The sequence below is a fragment of the Balaenoptera ricei genome, chromosome 12, assembly GCF_028023285.1.
Source record: "Balaenoptera ricei isolate mBalRic1 chromosome 12, mBalRic1.hap2, whole genome shotgun sequence".
Taxonomy (NCBI): domain Eukaryota; kingdom Metazoa; phylum Chordata; class Mammalia; order Artiodactyla; family Balaenopteridae; genus Balaenoptera; species Balaenoptera ricei.
Genome location: NC_082650.1, coordinates 27,780,207 through 27,803,090, shown reverse-complemented (window position 1 = coordinate 27,803,090; position 22,884 = coordinate 27,780,207). Strand labels below are relative to the sequence as shown.

At 40.0% G+C, this 22,884-nt stretch overlaps 1 protein-coding gene across 5 annotated transcripts in view; it reads left to right on the top strand.

Moving 5' to 3' along the window:
- PDE7B (phosphodiesterase 7B) overlaps positions 1–14,575 on the top strand; it is a 346,677-nt gene extending 332,102 nt beyond the window's left edge. For 3 of the 5 annotated variants that reach the window (XM_059941133.1, XM_059941135.1, XM_059941136.1), the window contains 3 exons: positions 1,092–1,188; positions 6,060–6,140; positions 11,366–13,641. In XM_059941133.1, coding sequence (XP_059797116.1) covers positions 1,092–1,188; positions 6,060–6,140; positions 11,366–11,604 — 417 coding nt within the window. In that variant the 3' untranslated portion in view covers positions 11,605–13,641. Of the gene's footprint in view, positions 1–1,091; positions 1,189–6,059; positions 6,141–11,365; positions 13,642–14,495 lie in introns of those variants that run through there. The other 2 variants (XR_009506144.1, XR_009506145.1) reach the window with 2 other exon arrangements.
- Positions 14,576–22,884: the final 8,309 nt, after the last annotated feature.

Below are 22,884 nucleotides of genomic sequence, written 5' to 3'. Positions count from 1 at the left end.
ATCCTTTTAAGGAAATACCCTCCTCCCAGCTGTAAAACTGTATCTCCCTCCTTCTTTCTTCCCAAACTAGTCTTCTCATCCCTGAGTGCCACAGACGCCTGATTTTAGAGACTCAAGCCTAGTTGTGAGTAGCTGAAAGATTTGGCCTGGACACTTGCATTTCAAAAGGAAAGCTTGCTAACATACACGAATCCCTCAAGGGCGGAACCTGGAGGGGACTTCTGCCCCTGACCTACTCCAACATGTACTGGTGTCCCCATTCACCAGGAAATAAAGAACCAACCAGGTTCGCGACTTAATATGATTCAGGGTCTCCCAGACCCCAGCACTGCTAGCAGTTCTATGATCCCAAAGAACTCGGTCAAAACCAACAGACCTTGCTGATGGACGGGCATGCCACCAGAAGCCCATCTGGGCAGTGGGCTCTTGGCAGTTGGTAGTTAAGGGGGAGAACTTACTTCTCTGGAAATCCAAGGAAACCCTCCCAGGGTCAGCATCTCTGACAAAAGCTGGTATCCCAGATGCAGAACAGTGTGAGCAAAGCCAAGAAGGCCCAGATTTATCTCTGCAAACCAAACACTCCTAGGCTTGATATGACTTAGCTCCCTGGCTGGCAGTCTGAGCTTGTTCACACTCACAGACACGGGCATATAAATGCAAACACAAATAATTTAATGTATGGAGTCGGTCAATGTGGCCACTGTGAGAGTGAGGTCCCAGTGATCTCACTTGAGCCTGGCTGGGGCCCCTGCGGCCTCCCTGCCCACACCACAAGGAGTGGAACAGCAGAAGGAGCCAGGCCACGGCTTTCCTTGGCCTGCCTGCCCCACGTCTCCTCCAGGCAGCTCTGTGTCCTTGGACGATGGCTCTTCTCTCCTTCTCACTGCTATAAAGTGGGAGTTCTGAATGAAGGTTTTGTGCGGTGATGAATAAGTGCTGTTTCCTGAAGAGGCACGTCAGGGAAGCCTCTATGAATACAGGCCTGGTACCATGAGGCCGACCAGCAGGTCTGATGGCCCCTTGGGCTTGGGGTGCATTTGCTGCTCAAAGATCATCCTCTGACCATCTCTCCCTGCCCTGTCATTTCTCAGATTGCCTTGAAGTGCGCTGACATTTGCAATCCTTGTAGAATCTGGGAAATGAGCAAGCAGTGGAGTGAAAGGGTCTGTGAAGAATTCTACAGGCAAGGTTAGTAGTGATCCGACAGCTGATTTTTCATTGCCCCTTCTCCTTTCAGGCATTTATCCTAATAAAACAGGAAATGGATCATCTATCATGACATTTGTTCTTTCATCAACTCTTATTATCCCAGCCTTTCTCTTTAACCCTCTTGCGAACCATCCAGCCCTTTTCTGGAAATAATTTGAAAATATTAATAAATAACACTGATTTACCATGGAAACAGGTAATAATGAGGTACAGTAAAAATGAGCAAAAGGGGGATATGTATATATAATTTGTTAACGGTTTTTCTCTGTGGATATAAGAATGTGCAGGACTGTTTGATTTTTACTCTGACCTTCATTTTTATGAGCTGAGCACAGCCTAAAGGCTAAATGCCATTTGGGATCAATGTTTTCCACTCTGACAGAAGGACTTAGACTTTTTTTGTATTCCTTTCCCTCACTTTCTTAAATAAAGTGAATAATGAAGTAGAGCACAGCTGGCCAGTGTTCATCCTCTCAAATATATACAGTGAAAAGACAAGTGGCCCCAAGTTAGGGTATAAATTTTAAGAGATTAACCTCATTCAGAAGTAAAGCAATGAATTAACAGCAGGATCTTGATGTTGGGTGGGATCTTGGCCTTTAAACACAGCTTGTTTCTTCAGGCCCGGTTTCAGTGCTCAGGATGTTTTTTCAGGCACAACAGTGCCCTGATGTTAGTGACAGGATCAGGTCTGAGAGGCTGAGAACAAATAAAGCGTGAAGTGTCCCACATACCAGTTCTGTGGGGAGGTCAAGTAGCAACAGTGAGCCTTTTGGAGAAGCCTCCGTAGAAAGATGTGTCAGTGACACTGAGATGGTCCCAAAGACAGAAGACAAAGCAGAACGGATAGGGTTCATGTGGGACCAGAAGGCTCTGCTCCCCATCTCTTTCCTTTTGAGTAAAAGCACTCATGGAGCTCCCTCTCTATGTACTTTCACTTCAAATGAGTGTGACTGGTTAGAAAACAAAAGGACAGTTCTAGTTGCCCATGATATAAAATCTCCACTGAGAGAAAAACAAAAGGCAATATGATGAACTTAGAGCAAGGAGGTTTCGGGTTAGATAAGATAAATACTTTCTTTACTATAAGATACAGAAAATATTGAAATAACATAGCGAGAAAAGGGCTAGGATCTTCATCCTTGATCAAGCAATGATTCTATTCTGTCCCTCTTGGTTTTGACTCAGTCATGCATTCTTGTTGGCACTGATTGGAGTTTAACCCTTTCATTTGCTTATCTTGGACCCTATTTGGATTATGAGCAACTTGGGGCCGGGACCATGTCCCTTGGGCAGATGGTAAGGCCCACAGAGCTGGTGAGTCGAAGTTGTTAACTAAGTGGAGTCAATGGGATCTACCAATAAAGGTAATCTGTAAGATGTCTTGGCAAAAACTTGTCCTCATAACAAACAATATGCATGCGCAGCATTATAAGATAGAACAACCTAGAATATTTGTAACTCTGATCACTAAAGGTGAGCTTTCAAACACTTTGCTCTAGCATGTTTCCTAGCAGAGAAAGGAGAATACAGAGGGCATGTCGGGTCCTTTTTATTTAATAGCCTTATGGTCTAGCAGAAGTTCAGCTTATTTAAGAGGAGACCAGACTCTCTGGTTATCCAAACTTCTTGTCCTCCATACTGAATTATTTTTTTAGAAATTCTATAAAGCACCATTTGTATCATTCTGATTAATCTTCTTCTGGCTTTCAGTTTAGGATTTGGGCTTCCATAGACTGCTAACAGCCCCAGCCAAAGTATCTTTAATGATTTGTGATGTTGAACAAAGGAAAAACCCTAAAATCAAGGTCAGGGACAGAAGGGGAAAGGAAGATGAGATCCCATGAATTAGGAAGACAGTGTTAAATTCTCAGAACAGACATTAGGATTCAAACATCATTCACCCTCTTCCCCTCAGTGCCTTAAAAATGTAGAATTTCTGTCCTATTGTAACTGCAGATTGGTATTTCTCAATGAACCAAGATTCCCAGAAGTTTTCATTGAACATCTGCTTCCAGCCTTGTCTAATCCTCAGCAAAGCTGTGATTTTCCTATGTGCAAAGACCCACTGGGGGTGTCAGGAAGGAGGCAAAGAGTTATAGTTAATGTTTCATAAGCTCAAAATACTAACCAGTAGAGTTCCTGGAGGAGAGAAACTCCAATTTTCCTCTTTGTATTCTCTACATTGATTAACAAAGTGTCTGAAATATGCAGTGCCTTGTAAATATATGTTGAAATAAGTGAATGACTAAATGATCCAATTGGAAGACCTCTTATGGTAGAGGTCACCGGAGAAGACCTAGTGCTGAGGATGGCAGAATCTGAGCTGGGTATTCAAGGATGTGTAGTGACTGCACTTTCCAATAGGATAAACGCGAGGCACATGTAGCTAGTTAAATTTAAATTAATTAGATTAAATAAAATGGAAAATTTAGTTCCTCAGTTTTCTTGATCTGATTTCAAGGGGCTACTATAGTGGGCAGTGCAGAGAACATTTCCATCATTGCAGACAGTCCCAGTGGTCTAGATAGAGAGGAGTAGAAATGGACAGAAGCACTGCGGACCATCCCCCTGCCCCATAGACCAGCTTGGTCCCATAGAAGGTAAGAATATGAGGATCTGTTGAGGCCCCTGTGCACCAGGCTAAAAGTAGAGAACATGGCAATGGGAGTCATCTTAGAAAGTACAGTTAGGGCAACATGTATAATTGAAGCAGAAGACATACTAAAGAAACTAGCTAAGAAGCAAAAAATTGGAATGAGTTATTAAGAAACCAGATAAAGAAAATGTGGTGTATGTATACAATGGAATACTACTCAGCCATAAAAAAGAATGAAATTTTGCCATTTGCAACAACATGGATAGACCTGGAGGGTGTTATTCTTAGTGAAATAAGTCAGACAAAGAGAGACAAATACTGTATGTTTTCACTTATCTGTAGAATCTAAAAAATAAAACAAATGAATGAATGTAACAAAACAGAAACAGACTCACAGATACAGAGAACAAACTAGAGGCTACCAGTGGGGAGAGGGAAGGGGGAGGGACAAGATAGAGATAGGGTATTAAGAGGTACAAACTTCTAGGTATAAAATAAGTAAGGTACAAGGATGTGGCACTTCCCTAGTGGTCCAGTGGTTAAGACTCCGTGCTTCCACTGCAGGGGGCGCAGGTTTGATCCCTGGTCAGGGAACTAAGATCCCACATGCCGTGTGGCCAAAAAAAACAACAAAATAAAGATAAATATTAAATTTTTTTAAAAAGGTACAAGGATGTAATGTACAGCACAGGGAATATAGCCAATATTTTATAATAACTTTAAATGAAGTATAATCTATAAAAATATTGAACCACTATGTTGTACAGCTAAAACGAATATAATATTGTAAATCAACTATTCTTCAATTAAAAAAAAAAAGAAAGAAAGAAACCAGACTAGAGTCAGGCAGAGTGAAAGTAGGGAAAATAGATGTTTCAACAGAGGAATAAACAGGATTTGCTTCCTCAATACAGAGGGTAGAGGGAAGGAAAAATCAAAGACAACTCCTCCAAAGTGTCAGACTTAACTGAAAAATCACTATTAACAGAACTATGGAGGTGAGGAGTAAAACCAACTTTAGGAGAATTCATTTTAATATTAAATGGTGCCATGCCCTGCCCTCAGAAGGCTATTATCATCTGACTTCCCTGAACTCCTCAGTTAAGCCAAAGGGAGTTCCTCACATCAGTTTTGAGAATCACGAGGGCCCAAGAGACCATGGGAGCCATGGCTACAGTCTTAGAGAAAATGACGGAAAAGTGGCATCTCAAAAGATCCTAGCTCAATGGTTAAGTGCAGACCCTCTGAAGCCAGACTTTCTGGGTTGGAATCCAGGTTCCCCTCTTCACTGGCAGAAGGACCTTAGGTCAACATACTTCCCTATGCTTCATCTCAATTTCTGCATCTGTAAAATGGGGGTTATAGTGAGGTTGTTATGAGGATTAAATTAATTAAATAGGTAAAATGCTTAGAACGTGCCTGACACACAGTAAGCATGATATAAATGTTATGTGTTTCTCTCCTCTAGTTTAGAGGAGTGCACTCACAACTGTGAACTCAGCTAATGTTTCTGAGACCCAGCTTCTGTACTGATTAACCAGATTGTTTTTCCCAACGAAATAATTATGCACAATTTTTCACCTTCAGGAACAATTGATAAAATACTTTGATAAAGCTTTGCATGATGTATTTCTCTTTTGATCTAGCTGATGGAGACATTAAAAAGAAAGATCATCCTGAGCTTTATACTTTCTTTAACCTTCATTTACACTAAGTAAAACTCTAAGGAGTCAGAATGAAAGATACCAGACCCTTATTTTGGATTAATTTTGTAGCTACAGAGATGCTCTTCAAATGAGATATTTCTACTTCCTCTTCCCGATTTCCTGCCTACTAATTATTCCCGGTTGTTCAGGTGAAACCAGATGAGGGTCAGGCAGAGTGAAAGGAGGGGAAAAGCATAAAACCTGTTTTCTTAATCTGCCACTTAAAACCAGAACTTCCATCTCATATTAGGAAATTGGCCATTCGTTTTCTTGTTTTTACAGATTTTTGTTCAAAGTTTATTCTAATCCCAGAGCATACCTGCTTACAATGAGCCTATTGTAAATGATCGTCGATACTCTGATATTTTAAATTTTCGCAGAAGCTACCAGAGCAGAGCAGAGCCAGTTGTTGCTAAAGGGTTCCTAGTGATAAGGCAGGGAACAGTAATTCCCAGATAACTTCTTCCAACTAGATCATTAAAACTATCAACACTCATTCTTATAGGTTCTTGATTACCAATGTGTTTCTTCTTTTTTCTTCTTAGGTGACCTTGAACAGAAATTTGAACTGGAAATCAGTCCTCTTTGCAATCAACAGAAAGATTCAATCCCTAGTATACAAATTGGTGAGTCGAATTCAATTTTAATTTTAAATGAATAGTTTCAGCACCTCTGCTAAGAGTCACTAAGAAGATCTATACACAGCTTTCTCAAGATCCAAACTAGAGGTTTAATCAATGGCCCTTTGAATGGCTGAGTCCAAATGAACACTCTAGTCATGACTAATTACCAACTGAGATGAAAAATAGGGTAAAGGCTTTGTTATAGACCCTTAATAACTAACCTGTATTAACTTTGTAGTTCAGAATTGAATCAAAACCAAATGAGTAGAGTAAAGTAACAAGAATCACCTATTGGCTGCTGAAGATCGGATTAGCTCACACTGTCTTTAGGACATGAAGAGTGGGAAGTCTGCAGCTCAGGATCCTTCCAATTTGGTCATTACCCTTCATCCTCAATGCTCAATACTAGGGGCTTGGTCCCAGGGCCCAGGCCCCACCAGCCATGTGACATGGGATCCCATGCTTCTCTAGTCTTCACTTCAAAATGGATTTTAAGTCTCATTCTCTTAGGACCACACTCTCAAGTGTCAATTGCAATAAACTGTTAAACGGTGATATTAATGCCTCTAAAATAATTGTTTGTCTCTATCACTCCTTGAAACACTCTACCAATTCCATCTACGTTTAAAGCAAGTCTTTCTTTTCCTTGCAGTTCCCTCCAATTAAAACCAAACTCAGTTGATGGACACTTAGGTTGCTTCCATGTCCTGGCTATTGTAAATAGAGCTGCAATGAACATTGTGGTACATGACTCTTTTTGAATTATGGTTTTCTCAGGGTATATGGCCAGTAGTGGGATTGCTGGGTCATATGGTAGTTCTATTTTTAGTATTTTAAGGAACCTCCATACTGTTCTCCATAGTGGCTGTATCAATTTACATTCCCACCAACAGTGCAAGAGGGTTCCCTTTTCTCCACAGCCTCTCCAGCATTTATTGTTTGTAGATTTTTTGATGATGGCCATCTGACCGGTGTGAGATGATATCTCATTGTAGTTTTGATTTGCATTTCTCTAATGATTAGTGATGTTGAGCATTCTTTCATGTGTTTGTTGGCAATCTGTATATCTTCTTTGGAGAAATGTCTATTTAGGTCTTCTGCCCATTTTTGGATTGGGTTGTTTGTTTTTTTGATACTGAGCTGCATGAGCTGCTTGTATATTTTGGAGATTAATCCTTTGTCAGTTGCTTCATTTACAAATATTTTCTCCCATTCTGAGGGTTGTCTTTTCGTCTTGTTTGTAGTTTCCTTTGCTGTGCAAAAGCTTTTAAGTTTCATTAGGTCCCATTTGTTTATTTTTGTTTTTATATCCATTTCTCTAGGAGGTGGGTCAAAAAGGATCTTGCTGTGATTTATGTCATGGAGTGTTCTTCCTATGTTTTCCTCTAAAAGTTTTATAGTGTCTGGCCTTACATTTAGGTCTTTAATCCATTTTGAGTTTATTTTTGTATACAGTGTTGGGGAGTGTTCTAATTTCATTCTTTTACATGCAGCTATCCAGTTTTCCCAGCACCACTTATTGAAGAGGCTGTCTTTTCTCCATTGTATATTCTTGCCTCCTTTATCAAAGATAAGGTGACCATATGTGTGTGGGTTTATCTCTGGGCTTTATATCCTGTTCCATTGGTCTATATTTCTGTTTTTGTGCCAGTACCATACTGTCTTGATTACTGTATCTTTGTAGTATAGTCTGAAGTCCGGGAGCCTGATTCCTCCAGCTCTGTTTTTCTTTCTCAACATTGCTTTGGCTATTCGGGGTCTTTTGTGTTTCCATACAAATTGTAAAATTTTTTGTTCTAGTTCTGTGAAAAATGCCATTGATAGTTTGACAGGGATTCCATTGAATCTGTAGATTGCTTTGGGTAATATAAAAAAATAAATAAATGAAATAGATAACTAATAAGAACCTGCTGTATAAAAAATAAATAAATAAATAAAATGTTAAAAATAAAAACATGTTGCCACATAAGTGAAATACAGCAGTTAAAGGCTGCATGTTAATTTCAAGATTTGTTAGAGCAGAGATAATAAACTTAAAAAAAAAAAAACAAAACTCAGAACTTTAACTCTTTTACTTATAAACTATGGCCCTGACATGTACCAGTTCATGTTTTTCACCAGTTCCCACAGACCTCAGGCAGCTTAACACATTCAGCTTAAACCTCTGCAAGCTCAAGGCTTAATGCCTGGAGATTGGGAGCGAAAGGGGCACCTGAAAACATCAGTTGAAAATTGAGAAAACCAGAGCCAGTTAGAATGATATGCTTCCAATTACTGAGTGTCAAATTGAATCCACAGTCCCACGAAAGAGTCACAAAGTCAACGTAAGGAAATAGGAACAAAATCTATCTAGTTTAAAAAATTTGAAGGGAATATACAAATGTTAAAATTGATGTGTTGGAACTCTGAGATTATTGGTGATCTCTTTTTTTTCCAAATTGCCCTTAATATTGTTACGTTCTTTTTACGATTAAACCGATTCCTCCACCTTAAAAAGGGAGAGGGGTGTTGTTATAAAAAATAAAACCCTGCAAGAAACCAGAGCAGATGAAGCTACAGAACTGCAGGGGAGGGGGAAGGGCATCAACATCAACAGAAATGCAGCCTCAGCCTCTTTGGATCCAATGCCCTAACAAGTTGGAAATTCTGCAGATGTGATTCAAAAGGAATAGACCCTGAACCAAAATCCTAATCCTGGGACCCAGCTTGTTAAATTCTGGCCAGAAAGAAATTTGCCAGGCACCTGTTAAAGACATTTTGAGCCCCCAGAGAAAAGCATTCACATTATTAAGCACACAACCTAGATTTTCAAGACAGACTTGATTTCAGAGATTCTATTCTCTTGTTGTCATGAGAACACACTTATTTTGTCAGATCATATGTCCTGATTTTCAGCTCAGGAAAATGTGGTTACCATAGATACCTGTTTTTAAAATGGGATGGGGATTGAGTGAAAAGGAAAATCCCATGGATGCTACACCAGCACACCAATAAAGAGAAAGAGGTGATTGATAATAAAACAACCCTTAGTAGATAAATCTTTCGGTCTCTGTTCCACATCTCCCAGCTCTGTAGATTCAAGGCTGGGAGGTGTGGTGTGCAGAGGTAGATCAGGCTAAACTGGAGAAACCCAAATAGATCAACAGAATCTAATGGGAACTGTGGGCTCCAGGCTCCCAGACAAAGATTTTTCCAGTGGGTGCTAAATAATGCAGCTAGTTCCTCTGTTCTGATTCCCCTGGGACTGAAAATGTCCCCTCTCTTTTTCCTTTCCCAGTCCACAGTGAGGATTTCCTGAGTGCCATCTCAGGCTTAGACCTGATTTTCTGTTTAAGTAATTCATATTTACCCAAGTGAGACAGGGATTTAATATCCACCCCCCCCACCCATATTCCTCCCCTCTCCCCATCAAACTCTACATTTTAAAAAGAAGGCATTAAATCAAATGAATCTCTAACTGGTGCAGCCTATAGAAAGATGAGGAGAAAGAGGCTTTCCTTCAATCCCTGTGTACTCCGAAGCCATCATTTCTCCCCTGCCCCACTCCCACCACTCCAGGAAGACAATATCCCGGCAAAGTCAGGCTCTACATCGCTTGAATAGAAGCGGGAGGTTTGCACAAATACACAAGGAACCTATGGGGCAGGCTCCCAAATCTGATCGTGCAGAAGCCTTTCTTCATGTGAAAAACTGCCTCATGGAGTTTCTTCAGACTTTAAAATCACTCTTCTATCTCCTATAAGAGGTCTTTATATCTGACGAGTAGAAATACAGAGGTGTAATTCCAGAGTAATTTCAGGAAGAAAATGAGTTGATTTTTAAGTACTGGATTTTTAAATGCGGGATTTGTAACTTTTTTTTATCCTTAAGGTAAACCTCATAAATATTCACAACTTAAACTTTAGAATAGTATAATATTGCACACTATCTTTTTAGATACCTAATATCTAATCTCTCTTGAGATGAAAGATATCAAAATTAGATATGGAGATTGTGAAGGAGGTGAAGAAAATTCCAGAATAGCAAGCAAGAACATTCCAAAATGAAATCCTTGCTTGCTGACTCCCTGTATAACCTTATCAAGATGTAGACAGTAAGTCACTGGCTTAACCTTCCTCCTCAGGTTCACATAATCTAAAATAATCTTATACTATTTAAATCATATTTCACATCTGATGAGATGGTGCAGGCATGTACAATAACATTTTGCTTTGCTGCATTCTTTTTTCATCTCTATAGCATCCTCAAAGGCCAAGTATCTGCTGTTCATCCAATAAAAGGATAATCGAATCAAGCCTTATAATTCACATGCCTGTAAACATACAGGGTTAGTTGTTGGAAGATTTCGTTAGCTGAAAAACACTTGCCTTTTCTCCCCATACCTACATTTCAGGGAAATACAATAAAACCTAAATATATCCAAATTTGTGATGAGTCCAGTTATTCCAGCCTAGACTGGAAGTTATCTTTGCTTTAATAAATCATGTTTAATATGGAAAGCACATTAACAGTGAAACATGGTTAGAAAGCAACAAGTCTAAAATAATTAAGAGAACAGACATGCAAACAAAGAAGTCTCATATCAATCCATCTTATCTAGTCATTCAAGCAGAACTTTTATGCAGGTAAAAATCTGTATTGAAGACGAATGAACTTTTATTACCTACACCTAGTTGTTTAACATAATTGAAAGTAAGACAAAACTGTGAAACGATAATCCTGAAAAAATATCCTACGGGGTAGATGTATGAATTCTTCAGATGGTCTAAATCAACAAGGTGCCCCTCCCTGGTATCATTTGCTCTCTCCTCCCCTCCCCCACCCACCCTCCTTAGTTCTAGCACAAACTTTTTTTTACTTTTTTCTTTATATGTCTTCCCCCTTCTTCAAATAATAATAGCCAATATTTATTGAGTGTTTTTTATGTGCCAGGAGCTTTCTAAGCTTAACACATCACATGTGTTAAGTCATTTCATTGTCATAACAACCCTATGGGTTTGGTATCCTTCTTAACGCCTTTCTACAGCTGCAGAAACTGAGGCACTGAGAGGTTAGATGCCAAGCCCAAGGTGACATATCCTATGCTTCGACACTGGGGGCAGGGACCACATCTTGGTGGCCTTCTTACCCACGGGCCCAGTCCATCGTGGGCCCAGTCATGTTTGTTAGGGAGGAAGAAGTAGGTCTTACTGCCCTGCTGGTGATGAGATTGGCCTTGCCTGTTCCAGGTTTCATGACCTACATCGTGGAGCCCCTCTTCCGTGAATGGGCCCGTTTCACAGGACACAGCGCCCTGTCTGAGAGCATGCTAAGCCACCTGGCGCACAACAAAGCCCAGTGGAAGAGGCTGTTGCCCAACCAGCACAGAAGCAGCAGCGGTGGCGGTGGCAGCGGCGGCCCAGACCACGCCGGCCCAGGGATGGCCCAGGCTGAGGAGCAGACCGTGACCGAAGGCGACGCCCCATAGTGCCAGCCAGGCCTGCCCCCTGCTCTGCACACTGAGAATGCCAGCCTCCTCGCGCAGAGGCCTCTGGGAGGGCAGATGCTCTGAGGGGCTCTTGCCGGTAAACCCAGCCCCTCTCTGGGTGTCGTCCTGGGGCTCTTTGGAACGCCACCCTCCTCCCACTCACCTGCCTCCCTCCTTTTTCCAAGTGTACAGAAGCCATCCGTCACCTCAGCATTAGCTGCCGAAATAAGCAACTCCATTCCGCCATGAGGGAGCTGATTCCAGGGGCCGGCTTGGCCCTCGAGGTGAAGACTGGGGAGTAAGAAAGAGGTGCTCCTGCCGTGGGCCCCTCGGGTCCTGGGTCACACTGAGACAGGCGGCACTTCCTAAGTCCAGAGCATTTTTAGCATTGGCCGTTGGACTGCTGATCTGCATGACAAAGACACCAGCATATTTGGAACTCCAAGGATATTGGTTTCAAGTGCAAGAGCACAAATGAGAGCGTGAGAGAAAGTACCTTCTATTTTAATAATAATTATTATTATAAAAATAATAATAAATCTTTTTAACTTTTCTATCTTATGCACTAGACAATGGATCTAAAACTATGGGCAAACATTACTCAATGTACCCAAACTCGAACAGAGGGTTCACTGTTTTCTTACGGACTTTATGCCACTTTGGGTCAGAGATTTGGCATCTTCTCAATTAAGAAACCACGTTTCCTATCCGATCCAAGGGGAAGGTGCTGTACAGTTCATTCCTTTGCACCATTTGCCAATCTGTCTTTTATCGATAACTCAGATTCAGTGACATGTTTATATCCACACCTGTACATTCTCTGTAAATATCAAGCGCTACTGATTCCCATGCCAAAATACATGAGTATTATGGGACTGCTACCTGTATAAACAATGGCACTGTGAACAGAATACTGTTAGTTTTAATACAAGAGAATGCATTTGTAAATATGGTATAGAGTTTATTAATATACTGTTGTTTGCAGATAAAGGCCTTAACTTTAAACATCTTTCATCTTCTGAAAGCTGCCCAACTTAAATCCCCACAGATGTCCTTCTGAACTGCCTTCCCATGTCCATCTTTATGCTTTCCAGCTAAGGTCACAAAGCAAAACTGAATAAAGTCTTTGAGGAAATATTTTGGAAACTTCACACGCATTCCACTTGAGACCATAGTGTTTAATCTGTGGCACCAAGCATTGTTTCCTCAGATGAACAAGACCCTTCAGCAAGCCTGAAGTCACTTTCAACACAGCAATGTTGCACTCTTTTAACAAGCCAGCTGATAAGCTTGTGTTTATACGACTCTTGTCATGGACATGGCAGTGTGTCAGCCTCGCGGGACACATAGCAGGTCTCACAAACCTTCCGTGACCCTGTCATCTATCCATCAGGGACTTCCCTGCTCCCCTAGCACACTGTCGTCTGTTCTGGCTACAGTACCAAAGCATCTTTGGTTTATGGTTGGCGTGCATTTCTTTGGTTTATGGTTGGCGTGCATTTCTTTGGTGTCAATAGTAACTGGATTTTCCTTTTTCCTTCATTTCATGTGAACAACTACGCAACTGTTTAGCAGACGTTAACATAATTTAAGGATAGAAAATATTTCAGTTGTCTGATTGATAGAATTTACCTTCCTGGGCAGGTTTTTGTTGCCATTTTTTCTGCATATACTTGGCCGGAAAATCAATTTGTTACAGCATTCTTCTCTAGTCAGCTAAACTCTGTGCATTGAACCTTTTCTTTAGAAGTTCTAGCATAACTAATGTTAGATGAAAATTGGCAATGCTCCCTTTCTTTTTACCTTAAACAATGTGGTAGTGGGAGAATGATACTATGATTGTTTCTGCCACTATCAAGGTGTTTCGCAAGCTGATAGAACGTCAGCTAACTAACTCTCATTTCCTAAGTGCAACTCTTTTTTTTTTTTCTTTCCTCCTAACGTACAAGTGAAATGTTAGAAACTTGACTGGATTGTATTAAGTTCCTGCAGAAAGACCGAGGCTTTCAGAATAAAGGTTTAGAGGAAATTTGGAAAGTTGGTTGTACTTTCACTAAAGCAGAAGAGATTGTCAGATGGTACTAAAGAAAGTGTGAAAACTTCATGAAATGGGTGGATGATAAGTTGAAATTATTGATATGGGTAAGAGAGGAAGTTGTGAAAACTTAACACTAACTTTGGGTTTTTTCCTGTAATAACTATGAACTGACACATGATTTTTTATTGCTTTAATACTCTGAAGCTCTCAGCTTGGTGAAGCCCCAAAAGAGAAAGTATTGAATGTATTTCTGCTTCCAAACCTCGCTTATTTTGGTTTGGTTTGGGCTTTTGAGTAGTCTCTGTTTTTAATGTACATGAGATCAAATCAAGGAAAGCAATTACTGGGGAAGATACAGTAGAGATAAGAAAGAAGATGCTACTTTAGCTAATGGAGCCTCTACTTTGAGTTTAGGAAATGGACTTTGTTTAAACTATATTTATATAATAATTTAAATAAATAAGACTGGACGCGGTTTTAGTAGTTCCAAATTTATAGGACAAAAGTGTATTAGGTCTTGAAGAAGAGCTCACAGAGAAAACTACCAAATATCTTAACAGTTAAGCCTATGAAGCAGCTACTAGTACAATAAAAATTTGAAGTAAAATGAGATGTGATGCATAAACTAGATACATTTGTCTCCTTCTTGCAACCATCTGGAGATTTCTTGAGTTTCTCATTTTTTGACAAAAAAAAAAAAAAAAAGAAAAAGAATATGAAAACTCTTTTTTTTTCCTGCCTACTGGTGGCTCTCTAGCAATATTTCAATAGAAGGTGTCAGTGTCCAATTACTAGTTAAGACACAGCTGTTGGATCATCCGTGGACTTTATCTTCACATTCTTTTTCTCTTAGTCCCTGGACCATCACGAGCTGACTTCCCGAGTTTAATTCCTTCAGTGCTTGAGAAGAAAGGAATCAAAAAGCTATTTTTAGTAAGTGAAAGCTAAAGTTAAAATCAAATTAAGAGAGAGACTAGCTATCACTGCCAGGCCTGATAGGCAAAGCCTTTTTCTTTTTACAGCACCTGTGAACAGTCAGAACCTTGTTGCTGGAACGCTGACCTCCCCATAACTCCCTGCTAGGCTGAGTGAAAATCCTGCTCTGTTTCTACCTGCCTAAGGCTTCCCGCAATGGGACGTGGAGCGTGTCCTGCAAAGCTGTCACCAGGTAGTGCTTCCTACAAGCCACAGACTTGTTTTGTAACCTTTTCTGATGTTGAATCAGATCTGCTCACTGATTTGAACATTGGTTATGAGCTTGTAGCTCACTGTATTTCTTATGCTTTGCTCTTTTACGCAAACCCTTACAATTGTGTTGTTTTGTGTACACACGTGAGGTTTGGGAAAAAAAAAAAAACACACCTTGTGAGTTTTTGCTCAAAATGTGGCCGAAATATCCATTGGCATGTCTAGATAAACAATTAAAAATAAAGATAATTTCTTAAAAATACTGCAATATGAAAATATTCTGATTCTCACCAGGTAACATGTTACCAGCCAACCAATCAGATTCAAGGTCAAGGTCAAGAGCACAGATGCAGCCGTGGTCCACGGGACTCATTCCACCAGGGGCTGCAGAAACAGCCATGTCCATGAAGCCATCATTTGCCAGTTAGTACCAAGATAGGGAAAAAGGGCCACCATTCAGCTCTGCATTTCCCCTGAGTCCTGATATTCTTCTGACCCACATTTGTCAAATTCATAGATGAATGAGAATGAGGTACAATGTTTTAGGTTGGGGAAACATAGTGGACTTACTTGTGAAAACTATGGTCTTGCATTTCAGGATTGGAAGCCAGCAAGAACAATAGAACAGTTCAGTCAGGACAACTGAGTGTCTAAATCTATCTGGAAATAGAGGAGAAAAAAAAAAAACCCACCACCCATGGTTCCCAGAAACAGTCTTGTATCTTTACATAGTGTCCTCATATTCATTTTGTTAAGATTTGTATTCAGAATCTCACTGATTCCCTAATGCTTCCCAATGTCTGAATGCAAAGTCACTTTTTTCATTTGTCCACACTCCATATCATCCAATCAAAATCAAAAGTGGGACCCCAGTGGTTTCCCAAGTAAAGGTCAGACATGACTTTCAAATGTACCCAGGAACCTAGCAGACACATCGTCAAATAGGCCAAGCCTATGTAAGCAATTGAATTTAAATCAATGAATTTTTTTTTAAAGAAAAATCTTTTATTGCAATAAATACAGTATATGCTGTTTCATACCCAAGAAGCAAAATAGAGCTATTTATTCGTATTTATATTTAAAGTATATTTTTAAAGAATAGTTCAATTGGCAAATTTTTATTATACAATCTTAAATATTAAAAATGACAGAAGAAAATATCTTAAATGTGAAAGTCTACGTGGTGCCAATAAGCAAAATATTTTGTAGTGTCCTTTAATCTGTTTTGTGTGTATGTGTGTGTGTGTGTGAATTTCCATAATACAGAAAAACACTGGCATTCGTTCTTCTCTTTGGTAATGTATGTTCATGTGTGTAAAACTGTAAATTTCAACAAACAATATTTGTTGCTTTCAGTCTCTCACAAAAGATCTTTTTATTTACATGTAGAAACGTAAGCAAGTAAGTGTATTTGTACAAGCTGTTTTGCTATGTCACACAGTCAAAAATTTGGAAAACAGAATTCACTAAAAAGAAATTTCCGTTTGACAATTGTTAACTCCTGTAGAATCTTATGAGACCATGGTCTTTCAAGTCAAGGGTCTATATTCGTTTCAGCTTACTGCAACATTGCTTGATTTAAACTTCGTCATGATTGCAATATTGGTCACTGCCATAAAGTAGGAAATTCAAGGGAAAAAATAATCTATTGTGTAAAAGGCATTGACCTAGGATTGTTAACACACACATGAACTATACAGGGATAAGTAAAAGCAAATGCCATCTGGGCAGTCAGAGTGATTCCATAACTGTGTAACCTTACCCCAATGAAAAACAGGATTGGAAAAATTAGGACTATCACAACCAAAGTCAGTAACCTTGTGAGATCAGCAAGCCACAAATGCCTTTTCCGCATTGGAAATTGGAATAATGTAAATCAACAAATATTGATTGAGGATCTACTATGTGCCAGAGGTTGCACTAGATACTTGGGATATAAAAAGACCCAATCCCTCCAGAGCGTTCAGACTTGTGTCAGAGATTGGCATTACCAGTGAACTCTTCTTAGAGATTTCATGAGGACATCTGTGAGGGCTTACCTCCTGGAGAACAACGTAATATAGTGCAGATAAGATGTAGAGACAAAAGTGGTCCCAATCTTGGTTCTGTCACTAACATATTCTGTGATTTCAGGCAAGTTACCGAACCTCTACCAAATTATTTCTAGACAATAATGGTTTTTTTATGGTTTGGGTGTTGTTTCTGGTTTTGTTACGGCAATTAAAAGAGATTGCATACAAAAAGCACCTAGCACTCTCGTACGTGGTAGGCTTTTCAGAGACGCAAGTTCCCTCCTCTTAAATTATAAGACGCTTTACAAATAGCCATTCACACGTGGTAAGAATGTGGAGAATATATGGAGAATAATGTAGTAAAGAGATGCTAGTGATCTTACACTGGGAAGACAAACTCATTTTTATATATTTTTTTAAAACAGATTGATTAGTTTATGTACTCATTTATTGGCAAGATTGGGTAAAAAGATTACCCAATGAAAACTCTTGCCTCAGCTACAGCCTACTTTTCTGTTTAGTCCTCTATATTCTAGAATAGAAGATAGTGTATCTTTCGTTACCAGTCTTGTCAGAAATTTCTGTGAAGGAAACAGCTCCTAAGAACAAAATAAGAGTCACTTATCTCCCTTGCATCTATGCCACCAAAGCCCCAAATCCAGCTGGTGATAGCTCTGGTCCTCTGCGTCAGTCCCCAAAAAGTTTGCTGGGCTTTCACAGGCTCTGCAGGAGCAGGCACGGGCTGGTGCTTCCAGGATACACTTGGTTCACTCATTCACACATCTCCAAATGTGTTCTCAGCTAAAGCTTACTGCCTGCCCTAGAGCAGGACGGAAAGCAGAGGCATTTCCTAACGATGTGTCGGAGGAGGGAGAAGACTCTGTCCTGCCTCCGTGGGAATGTAATAGACAAACATTTGAATAATGACTAAATGAGCTTTTAGCTGTGAAACAGTCCATGATTTTTTTTAAGTAAACCAGAGAGATTATTAGGCAAATTTTAAGTTTTAGCTGATATGGTTTGCAGATGCATGATTGCCTTGCTTAGTCATCTAAGCAACCGTGTATTTTTTATTTCAATTGCCTGAAATACTTTAAATTCTAGTATTGCAAGTGCTGATTTAATCTCCAATAATTTTTTCCTTTTAAGGAAGTGGTACGGTAGAGTTTCAAAAGTGAAGGCTTTGGAGTCAGACAGACCAGAATTCAAATCCCTCATTATCATATGCTGTTTAACCTCAGGCAGTCAGTTTAACTTCTCTGTGCCTCCATTTCCATAGGTATAAATCTAGAGGAACACCTACCTCCCAGGGCAGTGTGAGGTCAAAATTAGAGGACATAGATAAACATATAGCATGGTTTCTAGCAGAAAGAGGGTACTCGGCAAATATAAATTCTTACATCATTTAAAGAACAAAAATCTACAAAGTGGGAGTTGGGATATGACTTTTGCTTTCTCTAGGTTGTACTTTTTTGTGCAAAAGAAAACACAAGACCCATTAATAGACATTCAGTGTGATTATATTTACAGGTGACCAGTTTGACTATAAAACAATCCTTATAATATGGACAAAATATTGTAAAAAATGATTATAGAGGAAGACAGTGTCCCTAGGGTACTAAGGATACACTAATAAGACCAGGGACAAATAAGGAACTGTCTTTTCTGACTGTAAAGTAAGTACTCCTCAGCCCAACCAGAGAGAACCAGTCTGTCAAGCCTTTCCTAGAGGTAATGATAATACAACCTGGTTATTTAGTTAACAAACAAAACTTGATACCCTGTCAAGTTTTTCATGAATTCAATTTATATCCTATAAATTCTATCCATAGAAATTTCCAGTGGCCCTTCCTCTTGTAATACTAGATTCTGGCCACTGACAGCAGAGGTGGAGAATCCAGGGGAGTCTCTGTAAATAGATGATCCTAAAATAGATTCTCTTCTCCCAAACTATGCTTGATAATGCATATGCTAAAAGATGTTAAGTATTCCTTGAAAAAAAATGGCTTCAGAGCCAAAGATATTTGAGAAACAACGGATGAAACGCCGAGGCTCCTCTCCCGCGTGCTTCCCTGAACCTCCCATACGCCAATGCACAGCTCCAAGAAGACAATATAAATGATAATGTTTGGATCTAATTTTGGTTTCATATCACGAAGGATTCCTTGACCACAACCCACAATGATCTCCCCGTTTATCATTTGCTTTAGTTTTGTCAGTGATTATTAGTTATTTATTATTGATACGTGTGTGTATTTTCTGCCCAGCTTGAGACTTAATATAACATTGTGGTTAACTTGCTTGAGTTTGTGGCTTGAATTTACCACTTACTAGGTGTCTGACCTTGGGCAAGTTTCCAAACTTTTTGTGCCTCCGTTTCTTTATCAGTAAAATGATGATGATAAAAAATACCTATTTCATAGAGTTTCTGAAGATTGAAAGATTTCATGCATATAAAGCACTTGGGACAGTGCCTGGCACACAGAAAGCAGTTAAGTATTAGCAAAACCCAACATCTCCCTCGCCCCCTGATCTCCAAGTTCCTTGATAACAGGAATAACTGTCCTTTTTAATATATTCTCCACAGTGTAGTACAGAAAGTACAAAACAAGTGTTTCTTAAATGAAAAAACATATTTTTGACTGATAAATTGAAAATCATATCAGAACAATATGTTAACATTTAAATCCAAACCAACAAGTTCCTATTGGAGCAATAAATGTCCCGATAATTTGAATGCAGATGTTTTTTGATTCTGCTGATTTCTATCCGGTAGACTTGCTTTGTTTCTAGGAACATGATTTAGGAAGACAACAGGTTTTCTCCTCCCAGTTTATGAGCCTACTCTTCTGAGTGGTGAGGGCAAAGATAATTCCCCTGAAAAAACTTGATGCCCAAAGATTTCTAGTTTTTTTCTATCCAAATAGAAAAAAACCTACAGAAAGACCACTAAATTGCTTCCTTTGCAGAGCTAATAAAAGTCCCCTGTTGTAATACACAATCCAAGAAAAGACAGAGATAAATCCCAACCCTCATCTTTACAAAGGAACATGAGAGCAGCAGATGAATCTCCTATTTTATCTTTGTTTCAAGCACTTGCAATCACACATAACAAATAACTGACTCCTGCTCTTTTTTTTCCCCGGAAGCAACTACATGTGCATTTTTTAAGTTGTCAGCAAAGTATGCCTAAGGGATCAAAATGAAGGGTCAGTTCTTGGGGTTATTTATCCCTTTCCACTTCCCGCTGTTATATTTTTGTTTGGACCTTTCTAACCAGAGAGTCAGAGTTGACATTTCAATGGACTTTCATCCACACTTGAAGAAAAATAACATAAATGAAAACAAAATACCAACAGTATCACATACTAGCATAAGTGAGAAATATATTCTAGAATTACAGACGAATTTTCAAGTGCTAACCTGACTGATTTGGGGAAGAACAAAAAGTTCTGATAGATCTTCCAATTCTCAGGTTATATAACATGATGTGAAATAGTTCTTAGATGCTTCTACTGACTTTAGTTACTAAAAATGTATCAATCATCCCACTAAAAGTTTACCAAAACATACCTTTTTGCAACTGAAGCTTTCTTGATCTTAAACTCTAATGGGAAGGCTATTTTTTTTTCACTCTGATCAACTATCACTTTAACAGCAGGTTTCCAGTTCTTAGCATGATTGAGGGAACATTTAACTCTACCAACCACCTACATAAGAGGCAGGCAGGGGGCTTCCCTGATGGCGCAGTGGTTGAGAATCTGCCTGCTAATGCAGGGGACACGGGTTCGAGCCCTGGTCTGGGAAGATCCCACATGCCGCGGAGCAACTAGGCCCGTGAGCCACAACTACTGAGCCTGCGCGTCTGGAGCTTGTGCTCCGCAACGAGAGGCCACAATGAGAGGCCCACGCACCACGATGAAGAGTGGCCCCCGCTCGCCGCAACTAGAGAAAGCCCTCGCACAGAAATGAAGACCCAACACAGCCAAAAATAAATAAATAAATAAATAAATAAATCACCTTACTTAAAAAAAAAAAAAGGCAGGCAGGCAAAGGCCATTGCCCTGATGGTGATGGTTCAGCCTCTGAACCATCACCATCACACAGTGAATCCCGGAGGCCCCAGTACCAGCCTCTGAGCAAGATGAGATGAGAAGAGCCTCCAATGGGGGAAGCAGCCCACAGAGCAAGGGCTGTGTGCGGGCCTCAGTCTGCGGAGAGTTTGGGTCTGTGCGAGTGTCATGGAAAATTGCCTTGGGATTAAGGGGGAAGGGGAGGACACCTGACTTGAATATGTTAATAAAGTTTTATTGGGGCCAGAAAACAAAGCACGGAGCAAGCAATGACTGGACATAGTCCTTGTTTCTTCCTTGTCATATTTAGAGCTGTTTTAGGGACACAAATTTTTTACACGTGGTTGGCAAAGGCCCTGACCACATGTCAAGTATATCATTCAACTTTGTCCATATAAAACAAATCACTTGTAAAAAGTGATCTTTGAGGCTTAATTTCGTTTCAGAAACAATAATAATAGAGTCTATTTTGCAGCTTTGGAGTGAGAATTAGAACTAATGTACTCGGAGTGCTTTGCACACTATTTTGTATACTATTGCCACTTAGTAGCTTTTATCAACTAAAAACACTGCTGGAGCTATGTTCCGTTTGCTGCAAGAGGTTATTCAATTCTTCTAACTCAAATGAGGCTGTCGATGGAGACATGAGGCAAGGAGGAGAAATGGCAAGGGGAGTGAGCTTGTATTGATTTTTCTTTAACATGTGAAGGAAAATAAGCATTTAAGGAATAACCAAGCAGAAACAAAATTACTACTCCCCTGCTGTATCAGGGTCCTAGGGCTGCTGTAGCAAATTACCACAAGCCGGGTGGCTTAATACAACAGAAATTTATTCTCTCACAGATCCGGAGGCCGAAGCCTGAAACCAATATGTTGTCGGAGGCTGCTCCCTCTAAAGGCTCCAGAAAAGAATCCTTTCTTGCCTCTGCTAGCTTCTGGTGGTTTCCAGGTGTTCCTTGGGAAACCAGTCATGAGATCAGGATCCACCCTAACCTAGTCTGACCTCATCTTAACCAATTACGTCTACAAGACCTTATTTCCAAGGAAGGTCACATTCTGAGGTTCTAGGTGGACATGAACGTTGTGGGGAAGGGGGCTACTGCTCAGCCTTGACACTCCTCACCCATCCACCCTGTGCTTTGCCTCCCACGGCCTCATCCCCACCACACACACACACACACACACACACACACACACAGCGCCTACACGTCTTCCACATTTCCCCTGAGTGAGGCTACTGGGACAGATTGCTTCAGGTTTGAGATATGGTTGTTTTTGCATATTTGGGGGGAAAGTCTGGAGAAGTCTTAACAGGAAGGAGGATCGAAAGCACATCTTTGTTTCTTTCTCCTATATTCTTCCCTTACTAACTCAGATCTGTCTTAGAAAAAAAAAAAAAAAGTCTTGAAAATCCCTCTAGCATCTGCCATCTGGAGATGACAATGTGAGTCTTATTCCACATTTCAGCTTCTTCACTCTGATCATCATTAATGTTCCAGATACTCCAATCTATTTATTCATTTATTCTTTTGGAAGCAAAGCAATTTGATGTAAGGACAGATCCAGGAGCGTTGGCCACAGGAGTGGGTAGCTTCAGGACATGGAGGAGAAAGTTAATGTAGATAAGAAACAAAAAGGACCTGGTGGCAGATGAGTTAGCGACTTGGTAATAAAATCGTGACACACAGGATGATGGCAGGACTTGGGGTGAGAAGCCTGGGACCTCTCCAGTAACTGAAATAGAGAATATGGAATGTCAGTGATGGCAGAGACAAGGGGGTGGTACTGCTACATGGCAAGAACCCCAGGAAGAAGAGTTTTAGAATTTTTGATCCCTTAATGAGGGTTGAGAACTAATGGTCGAGAAGTGGCAGTAAGATGTAAGATGTAACTGATCCTATTTCCCAACACTGACATGAAGGACAGTTGGCAACAAATGGCCTACATTTGAGAGGCATCTTGAAAGCAG